This window comes from Octodon degus, unplaced genomic scaffold, assembly GCF_000260255.1.
Source record: "Octodon degus isolate 3935 unplaced genomic scaffold, OctDeg1.0 scaffold00009, whole genome shotgun sequence".
Taxonomy (NCBI): domain Eukaryota; kingdom Metazoa; phylum Chordata; class Mammalia; order Rodentia; family Octodontidae; genus Octodon; species Octodon degus.
This window is the reverse complement of record NW_004524585.1, coordinates 28,306,898-28,317,389: the sequence shown is the minus strand read 5'-3', so window position 1 is coordinate 28,317,389 and position 10,492 is coordinate 28,306,898. Positions and strand designations below refer to the sequence as shown.

Below are 10,492 nucleotides of genomic sequence, written 5' to 3'. Positions count from 1 at the left end.
TTGGCTAGGAAGGTTTTTAACATCAGTGAATAAAACTCTAAATCCCACTGCACTCATTCACCCACTCAGCCAGAAAGGTAGGCAGTGTTTGTGTACCTAGTCATCACAACACAGCGCCTAAGCAGGGAACAACCCTAGAAGCACACACCTTGCGTGCCTGAGAGAAAGTGACAAAGCAAAAACAGTTTGAGAGGCTTATGGGTGCTGGGGGTGGGAATAAAGCAGGGTGAATCTTTACGAATGCACTGTTCATAGCTATCTCAGATATGTGGTCGGATAAGGCTTCCCTTCAGAAGAGACATTTGCGTGGAGACCCAAATGATGAGAAAGATCAGCAGGCAAAATACCAAAAACATGAGAAACAGTTGTTGTGCAAGGCACACGCGAGAAAGATGGGTATCTGAACAACATGAAGGCCTCTGGGGCCAAACCATGGTGAACTTGTACAGTTAAGTCCCAGTTTGGGAGGGAATTTGTGTTATTCTAAGTCCAACTGGTACCCACTGCAAGTTCTAAAGGCAGAAGTAGGAAATGGAATGCAACTGTCATTTTAACATGCAATAGTGTACTTCGATTTTACTTCTTTGAAGCTAACTTCTAGTTCTAGCGTTGATCACAAACCTCCCCGCGTTCCTGTTTGCCCGGGCTGTTGGCGCTGCCTCCAAGAGGCTTGTGTGCCCGCCCCGCTGCTGACCCGCAGCCCGTGACAGTTGGCAGGCGCTCGGGGCGCAGTGGAGCTAAGTCTCCGTAGAGGCCGGGGCTGCGGGCGGGGAAAGGCGGCTGCGACGCCCGCGAGAGGCGAGAGGAAGGAGGAAGCGGCAGGGCAGCCTCTCCGGACCTTGTCTCGGAGGCTTGCAGGGCCTGCTGGCTGTAGCGCTGGAGCCAAGGACAGGGGCGCGAGGGCGGCGGAGCGCGCCCCTCGGCCTGGAGCCGCCCGGCCTCTGCGGAGCCCCGCCGCCGCACCCCCAGGAAACCGCAGGTGTTGCTTTAGGGCGGGGTCGGGAGGGCCTGGGCCGGGTCTCCGGGCCCGGGCCGGGTTTCGCGATCCGGGCCTGGTTTTGCGACCGCCTGGGGACCCGAGTGGTGTCGCCCGCCCCCTAGGTGTCAGCCCCCCGGGGGGCTCCTTGCGCGGGGGCACCGAAGCGCGCGCCGGGGCCTCGCGGGCAGAGGCGACTCTGCGCCGCCTTCCGCTTCTCGTCGCCCTCCGGACCAGCTACCCAAAGCGCTCTGCTGCGGGGCGCCCCGACTTGAGGCCCAACGTGGCATCGGTCTCACTGTCCAGGGTTTTCTGCGTTTACTGTCTACCTTCGAGCTGTCCGCTCCCAGTACTCTGCGGGGACACTGCGGGCCCCGCAACACCCAGGACCCAACGCCACGCAGAGGGCCGCCAGCCGCACCTCGGGCTCCGCGCCGCGGGCGGACACTTCCGGGGGCGGGGCTTGTCCTGACCCCGCCCCGATCCCACCCCCCGCCGCTCGCCGCTCCGCCTCCCTCGCCCTTTCTCCAGCGGTCGGGAAAACCCGGCGCGGCGCAACCACAGAGCGGCGGAGCGGCGCCGCCCCTCGCGCACCTCCCCGGCATCCCCGGGCGGCCGCGCTGGGCATGCTCAGTCGGCAGGGCCGCTTCAGCTCTCGGAGTAGGAAGGTTGGGCGCTCGCGCCGAGCGGAGCCGCGGCGAGGGAAGATGGAGCCCTTCACCAATGGTGAGTGGGCAGCCCGGGGCGCCGGGGCTGGGCTCCCAGGGACCCCGCGGGCTATGGCCTGTGGGACGGGCGGCTGTCGCGGGGTTCCTACAGGGCTTGGGGCGGCGGGGGGAGCCCGGGAAAGGCGCGGGGCTCCGGCGGGCGTGAAGGTCGGCGCCGCGCGGTCCCGGGCGCGGCCCGGTGAGCGCACCGCAAAGTTTGGGCCGTGGAGGGCGGCGGGAAAGTTGGCAGGCCGGGCTGGCTCGAGAAGGCGGGGTCGCGCCTGGCCGGCGGCGGCGCCCCGGGAGCTGTCCCTGCCCTTCAGCAGGTCGCGGGCTCGGCTCTTCCCGCCGCGGGTGGGGGCGCGGGGTCGGCCGCCGCCGGGGAGGGGCGGAGAGAAACTTCCAGGGGTTCGCTCGCCGGCAATGGGTCCGCCGGGGTGCGGAGCGCACCGCCACCCTCGCGTCTGCGGCGGGGCGACCGCGCTTCCTGTCCTCCGCTCCCGCGGAGATCGGTTTGTCAGTCGAGACTGCTTTAAATCACGGTGATAGCACAATGGGGAATGAGGCTAGAGCCTCCGCGGGAGCCTGCACCCTGGAAATAGCCTTTTACAGGATGAGGAGTTCATCTCACCCGAGTCAGGATGATGGCTTTTGTTTGGACCACAAGTGAGAGAGTCACCGTAGAGAAGAGACTATTACAGTCAGCGTTGCGAAATTTTTGCCGCGTTGAGAAATGGATTTCCCTCTAGGATAGAAAGTAGGAAAATTGTTAATAGGGGAGACTGCACTGGAATTGCGAGATTCACTCTGGTTGGCAGGGCTTTACCTGCAGGAGGTTGGCTACTTCAGGTAGAGGAGCCCAAAAGGAGCCAGAGTCTATCCCTGGTAGTTGCCACCCAACAGGGAAAAGTGAGATATTGCCCGCTCTGTCCCAAACCCTGCCAGACTTTGTTGTATGCTGTTTTATTCGTGGGGCTGCGAACTAATTATATTCTCCTTATCTCTCATTCCGAATGCTTTATTCTGTTGCCATCTTTCTGTACCGTCGAATCAGGCTTAATGATGACGACTTTGTGAATACTCTGTTCTGTTTGAGTTCTGTTTGTAATTACCGAGCTCTCAGAAGAGTCTGGTAAAGTTACTCAGAATTAAGGAATATTTGATCTGCAAGGAACCATAGACAGATCATCTACTACTTGACTGTAAAACATATTCAATCCAGATTGTTAAAGCCTTGCCAATAAATATTCTGTTGCCTTATTCTTTGTTCTAGGCAGAATAATTATTCTAGGCAGAATAATTTGGAGCGTCACTGTTCATAGTACTTTAAATGTGAAATTTCACCAAGAATAATTGTCTTCACAAGGTTGAGTCACTTCTTTGGTCCATTAGTGCTAGTTGATTTGCTGAACCTTCACTTACACAATTAAAATACATTCCCAAGTCTTAAAATTAGTCTTTTCTCTCTTCACAGAATATCCTTCCCTACCTGTGAATATTTGCATATTGTGACATTTAGGAGGACAGTGGAAAATCCCAGAGAACAATAAAAACAACCAAAAGTAGTACTTTAACTTTCCTGTTGGAAATTGGATTTCTAATCCTTTCCTGTCTTGCAGATTTTCAGAGTTGATGCTGCAGACAGATTGACAGTGTATCATTTTGGTTAATATAGCAGTCATCTCTTGCATAGGGAACAACCTTTAACAGGCAAAATAGAAACTAACATCTGAAGTCAACAAGAGATTAGATGTTGGCCTTTTGAGGTGCTTTTCAGATTTAAAGTGGAGGAGGCGTTTACTAGTGTCTGTAAACATAACAAGTTCACTACGAAGTATGTTTCTCTTTTTGCTGAATCCATTGGGTGCAAAAACGTGCACATACAGCTTTCCTGTATTTTGTTGAGTATTTTATTACTTTAAAATTTATTGTAGTGTATATCAAACTTGTTATTGGCTCTTTCCCACTTAGCACTTCTTGTATATTCCTGTTTATAGTGATGTGAGTGTTTTACAAAAATAATTCTAATACTTTAGAACCATATTTCTTTCAGTTAAAAATCGTGTCAGTTGTTTCAACCTCTGACCTGTGAATTTATTCAGGAAGTGAATTTAGTTTCTGTCTTGTCATTCCAGTGTTCAGTACTCATATACACCATTAGGGCTTTCTGTAGCTTCCCTATTTTATGTCAACTATTGCTGCTGTTAAGGCCCATTTTCTGAAGCCCTGTTCTCTGCTTGCAGATGACCATAGGTTCCTTTCCTGGACATCTGTGTTAACCTGTCCAGGTGACGTGCTGCTGCAACTAATTTAAAATGCATGTCTAAAGAAAAGGCTGATAAGGATGGACCTGTGTGCCAGGAATTCCTGTATGGCCTGGGAGATATTTTTGGCCTTGCCCTTGGGAGGAACTGCTGACTATTATGAAGGCTGGGTATGTGTTCTGGCTTTGGATCTCTGGTGACTTTTATTGCGCGAGAGATGGATTAGACAAGCACTGAAGATTGGTTTGATAATAATTGCTGTCCTGTTAGGCAGAAATAAATTAATCTTTTAGGAAGTAATGAGTTATATGTTTACTACAACAACAAATGATGGCAACAGTTTCTTTTGATACAGACACTAGATTAAGGAAAATAATTATTTGCTATCTGTCTAACTTTGTCCTCATTTGCATGCAGGACAAATATTTCCTGTTGGGATATTTCAGAATAAATTAAATTGAGATTAAAAATGCTAAGGCGAGAATCTAATTGAGAAGGTCTGTGATTGGCCCCAGAAATCTGGAACTTCTGAGATACTAGAAGAGTTCACTAGAAATTTTGGAACTTTATGAACTAAGTTTAGGACTTGGAAACCTGCTGATTAATCCGTTTCCTGCTGTGTGGAGTTATTGTTATAGGATGTTTTGTTTCTACTTTCTAGTTTGTGGTGTGATCTGAAATAAATCTACAGGTTGTTGGAAAGCATTGGTATTTTGAAGACCCAGAAATAAAAACATAGTTCGATCATTTTGTTTCTTTTCTTTTTAATAAGGACTTAGCCATCATGAATACTATATTACTATAGGCTAGGGCAGAATCAAACAAGGGGAACTTTCTTGTTGCATGAAACTGCTTCTATGACAGATTTTTTTTTTTTTTTTTTTTTTTGTGAACTTTTTCATTTTCAGATTGGTATCCAGTTGAAAGTATTTTCCAATTTCCACAATGGAAAGTCTTGGCTACCAGTTACATACTTGTGGGTTGAAGAGAAGCATACAATTGTGATTCATCTTTTTATCTCAAAAATAATAATTGTTCTGTAGGTATGTGTGTTTTTCTAAACATGTTTTTAGTGTCATTTCTCAAAAATGTAAGGTTATCACAATTTGTTCATTCAGATACAGATGTAGATGTAGTTCTGTGATAAATTATTGTCCTGAGAATAGACCCTATGAAATGCAGCATGGTAGTTTCTCTTAATGGTAGGACATGTTTGGAGGAATAGGACTATGTAAAAATTGACGGTTAGCATTGTTAATAGTCTCAGGCCGAGCTGTTGATTAAAAAACACCCAAATTGTTATCACTTGCATGTTTCCAAGAGTGTCTTGAGACATGATAAAAATAGCATATGTTAGAAATGGTTTGTAATCAGTGGTTATCATTGATCTGCGTATGATCTTTGAGAACTCAGTCTTAAAAAATTAGAGGGCCTGGGAGATAGCTCAGTGGCAAACACAAGGGCTTGAATTCTATCCCTGGTACTACTACTACTACTACTACTACTACTACTAATTAGATTGGTTATAAGGAAATTATTTCATGGAATATAAATAAAGGCTGGTTTTCTCAGTAGGTCACCTTCCTTTGAATGCTCATTTACAAGCAGATTTTCTGCTAGTCATATAGTTTGGAGAAACAAACATAAAACCTACCATCGAATAGTGGCTGACCTAAGTAAGAGACACAAATTGGAAGAGTTTAGTTTTGTTTTCATACTAGTATGAAGATGTAAAAATAAAACAGCAGTGCAGCTTTAACCAAGACAGCATTTTAGTTATGAAGGACATGTACAGATCTATCCATATAACCTGTTCATATAACTGTGTCACCAGCAGGCTCACACCTCTGCTGATTCAATGTAGTGTCTCTATTAGCACATAGCAGAATTGTTAACTTCTTTGTGACTACATTAAGGAATTTAGATATGAAAGAATTTAAGCAAGGTTGCCCCAGATTATGGGTTATGGGATGAACTGAAATTAGGCCTTTCATTCTTGGCAGTTGAGGTGAGCAACAGTGTGTGTTCACTTTCTATCAGTTATCTTATGCCTTGACACTGTGTGGGGTTGGAGTCAACCTACTGGACCTTTCCATAATAGCACTATAATAACCAGACTAAGTCTTTTAAAACTTTGATTTCCCGTATAGATACTTCTTCGGAGTGTTAAAAAATTCAAACAAACAAACACAAAAAAAAAAAACAAGTTTGGGAATGGAGGGATATTTTGGATCTTTAACAGTGGTATGGTTCCTTTTATATCTGGTGACTTTTGGAGAGAAGGCTGCTCATTGCCCTAGAGTTTCTGGGCAATAAATGGAACATTTATAAATTCTTTGTCCGAGGACGGGTGGTCAAGAAGTCTCTTATAACTTTTGTAAGAACTTCAAATCCTACAAAGATCTTTAGTTTATTTTATTATTTATTTATTTGTGGAACTGGGGATTGAACTCAGGCCCTTGCGCTTGCCAGGGAAGCGCTTATTCCACTGAGCCATCTCCCCGGCCCCTCCTACAAAGATCTTTAGGAAAAATTGAGACTCAAGAGGAGAATCTGTGGTGAGGAGGGAAGAAATGTGGAGGTTTGGGTGCTAAAGAGGAAGCTGGTAGACAGCTATTTTCAAAATGCTCATGCAGATCTGTGGCTCAGAAACGAGCCCATGTTGGGAACCAAGGATGCTGATGAATGAGGTTGAGAGTCAGGCATGAGAGGAAGCCAGTAGGTCTGGTTGAACAAAAGGAATTGTGTAGGGATGGAAGAGTTAAGACTGGCATTTGTAAGCTCTGGCAGGAGACAGAAAACATTTCTTAGGAATTTTATCAGTCTTTCTGTCATAGTTGGAAAATTCATATTCACTTGTAAGAAATGTTCATCCTTCTGAGTGTTTTAGATTTGATTTCAAGAAAAAAGACAACTCTAGACTGTAGAGCTTTCCACCTTTTGCCACAGTGATTCAGTCACTTAGAATTGCCTGGTTTTGCTTCACTTTTCTTTTGGTTCTTATGGTTGAACAATGAATCAGTAAATGTTTTTAGCTTCAAACTTAGCATCTGAACTAGAAGGAAACCAGGTCATTTGCCCAATTAAAAAAAAAAAAAAAAAAAAATCATGCTTCCAAGGGAGTTTCAAAAAACAAGGAATGGAGGTTTACTGTAGGAGACCCTTTGAAATTCTTTTTCTTCTCATTTGTACTTCTTCATGAAGGTCCTCCTGGGTATTTCATATATTTAAAGAATGTAGTTGCTGAAACAAAACTTGAGTCAATTGTTTGGACTTCTCAAGATGGGGAAGCAGATTGTTTCCAGAGTCTTTCCCAACTCGGGGGTGCTTTGGAGGGAGACCAAGCGAATAATGTGGGATGAAAGAAGTTAAAGCTTCCTGGTACTTGTGAGGGGAGAGCTTTTCCACTTGGAGAAACTGGGAGATGAATGCTGATGGAAGGAAGGATGCCTGTGTGGGTTTGCTGTGCTTCCGTCTCATAAGGAATGTTGACTGGGATAGACTTGAATGATTTATGCTTAGAAACTTTTTTTTTTTTTTTTTTTTTTTTTTTTTGTATTTTAGGGAAGGGTCTACAGGGTGTTCAGGGTCTCACTACTAGATCGGACTAGTAGTGATCCTCCTGTTTACAGCCTCCCAAGTGCTGGAATTACAGCCTGGCCCCTGTGCCTGCTTGTAGGCGCTTTAATCTGTTGAGCTATTTGGCCGGCCCTATAGAAACTTCTAGTGAGTGGTGTGAACCTCGGGCCTTCATACTGAGCTGTATCACTGATCCTTGTTTTAAATTCTGAGACAGGATTTCTCTAGGTTGCATAAAACAAGCTTGAATTTGTGACCCACTTGCCTCAACATCTTAGAGTGGTGGAAGTGTAGTATAGGTATGGTCCACTGCACTTGGCTATACGTAGTTTTTTTGGGCACATAATTGACAATGGCTATCGGTAGAAAAAATGTTATGATTCCAGCCTTTGAGTAATTATCATTAATTTAAAAAAATAGGTTACTGATAAGAAAATTACCCTTTAGTTGTGAATTGATGTGAAAATTATTGCTGTAAAGATTTAGGACTGTTGGGGTGGTGAGATGGCTCAGTGGTCTAAAGCACCTACTTAGAACAAGCTTAGCAAAGCACAGGGACCACGGTTCAATCCCCCAGCACCACATGCCAGCCAGCCCCGCCCCCTGGTGGGCTGAGCTGGCCACATGCACACACACACAAATAAAAAAAAAAAAAAAAAAAAAAAAAAAGATTTAGGACTGTTATATATTTTGGATATATATCAATTTGATGAATGAGATGGAAATGTATTTAAGAAAATTATCAGTAAATTATAATTCTTTGTTCAAACCATGCACTGAGTTCTAACTCATAAATTTTCTGCATACAGTTAAGAATATTTCTAGATTTCCTTGCAGAACCCATTCAGTGATACCCATTCTCTGTTCAATAATGCACACTCAGTGAGCCTAATGCATGCTTTCAATTTAAGTATAGAATTATGATAGACTAAGGCAGTGGTAGTGAACCTGTAGCACCCGTGCTGCAGCAGGCTGTGTGTAATCATTTTAAGCTCTGAAAGGTTTGCCATCTCTGGGATAAGGTGTTCTTTTGAAACTATAGTTAATTAAATTAAAAATAAACTATTACACTTAGATTTTACAAAGGTATTTACATGTATACAAGTTTACTTGAGATTAAGAAGCATAAATATTTAGCCATCCCTGACAACTTCATTTCCTTTTATATAGGTAAGTCTTTTTAAAAGATTCCCTTACAATCATTGGGTCTGCTTGACTTATGAGGGAAGATTTGAAAAGCACTTTACAAGATAAAAATTGTTAATTTGATTGGTGGAAAAGTTTGATATAAAGTATAAATTTAACATAGGGAAAGGGAAAGAAAATTTAATAAGGGATCTAACATAATTTGATTTTTTTTTTTTTTTTTTACCAAAACATTGGCTATCTCTTAAATGAATAAAATGGGCTGTCTTTATGTGAATTTCAGTCATTGCCATGATGACAGATGTGAAGATAAAGCAAGTAAATGCTCTCAGGTTTCACTCTTATACTAATTGCTATATTTTTTAGTCTGTTAGATATTATGTTATACTTGGTAACTTGATACTTTTTAGAGATGTCTTCTAGCTAAAATTTTAACTATAGTCCTTCATTGTGGCACTAGCAATATTTTCGTCCCTCTGGTATTGTTTTTGAATACCTGTTTGTTCAGTAAGATTTCAGTGACTATTATTGGAACTTTGTTCATTAATGTAAATTTTTAACTTTCTTTTAGTTCTATATTATGGAAAATGTGCAAAAATAAATGTAGAATGTATTAAGATTATATTTAAATTATAAACCATAGAAATTGTATAAATTGTTACAGATGTTGTTATAGATATTTAACATTTACATATGTGAAATTTTAAAAGGTGACTGCTTTGGGATTCTTCTATTTTATTGAAACCAGAAAATAGTAGGATTCAAATATATTTAATTTTTCTTTTATATTTTCTCATTTCTCTTATTGAATTTTCTTCTTTTCGCATCATATTGATAATTTGTTCATGTCTTATTTTTATTATCTAAAATAAAAATATAGCAAAGTAAAATTACTTCTCCAAATCTCCATTCTTATTTTATTTTGAAGAGGACCAGCATTGGTAGTGAAGATAGAGTAAAATTGGATTCTTTATATGAGTACTGTTTTAAATTGCCAAGATCAGTAATATTTTAATATTACTTTATTTACTTGTGCTCATTTATTTTAATTTAAATATATACTTTTAGTGGCTGGGCAGATAGCTTGGCAGTCGAAGCACCTGCCTGGCAAGCACTGGTACCCAGGTTCAATCCCCAGTACACATGCCATGCCAGGCACCGAAACCAGGAGTGGTGGCACATGTCTGTAATCCCAGTGCTGGGGATGCTGAGACAGGAGGATCACCAGAAGGCTGAACTGTATAGCAAGACCCTGTATCAAATAAATAAGTAAATAAATTTTTAATCACATACTTTTAAAAAATATAACCCTCTAAATACATTAAAATATTCCTTTACTGCCTGTTGACTGTCCCAAGCTTTGGTCTTAATTATGGAGTACAAATATGAATTCAGTATTGTCCATGTACTTGAGGAGCTTGCATTCTATCAGAATTGTAAAAAGAAATGATTGTACATGTTAGTAGTCTCTATTTGCAAACTGTCAAACTGAAAATTATAAATTGTATCCTACACCTTTCTTTGAATGATTTGAATTTTTACCTTTCTATTTTCATTTTGGAAACCTATGAAATCTGCATTAGTTAATTTTTTGAATAGTATACATAATGGTAAAGAGCATTCAAACTGCTGCATTTAGATCCTGGCTCTTCATTCCCAAGCTCTGTGATTTTTTACTTGAAGATATTTTAGGATATTTTCATATGTTGTTTAAAATAAAATATGAGGGGCTGGCGAGATGGCTCAGTGGTCTAAAGCACCTACTTGGAACAAGCTTGGCAAAGCACAGGGACCGCGGTTCAATCCCCCAGCACCACATG

The 10,492-nt window shown here is 42.6% G+C and overlaps 1 protein-coding gene across 3 annotated transcripts in view; it reads left to right on the top strand.

Annotated features, from left to right (window-relative positions):
• Positions 1 to 411: 411 nt before the first annotated feature.
• The window catches only part of Lnpep (leucyl and cystinyl aminopeptidase), an 84,318-nt gene continuing 74,237 nt past the window's right edge, over positions 412 to 10,492 (top strand). The window contains exons 1-2 of one of the 3 annotated variants that reach the window (XM_023708458.1): positions 1,618 to 1,702; positions 3,927 to 4,117. Coding sequence is in view for 1 of the 3 variants with exons in the window: in XM_004625425.3 (XP_004625482.1) it covers positions 1,603 to 1,702 (100 nt within the window). In the remaining 2 variants the exon portion in view is untranslated. Of the gene's footprint in view, positions 980 to 1,490; positions 1,703 to 3,926; positions 4,118 to 10,492 lie in introns of those variants that run through there. The other 2 variants (XM_023708460.1, XM_004625425.3) reach the window with 2 other exon arrangements.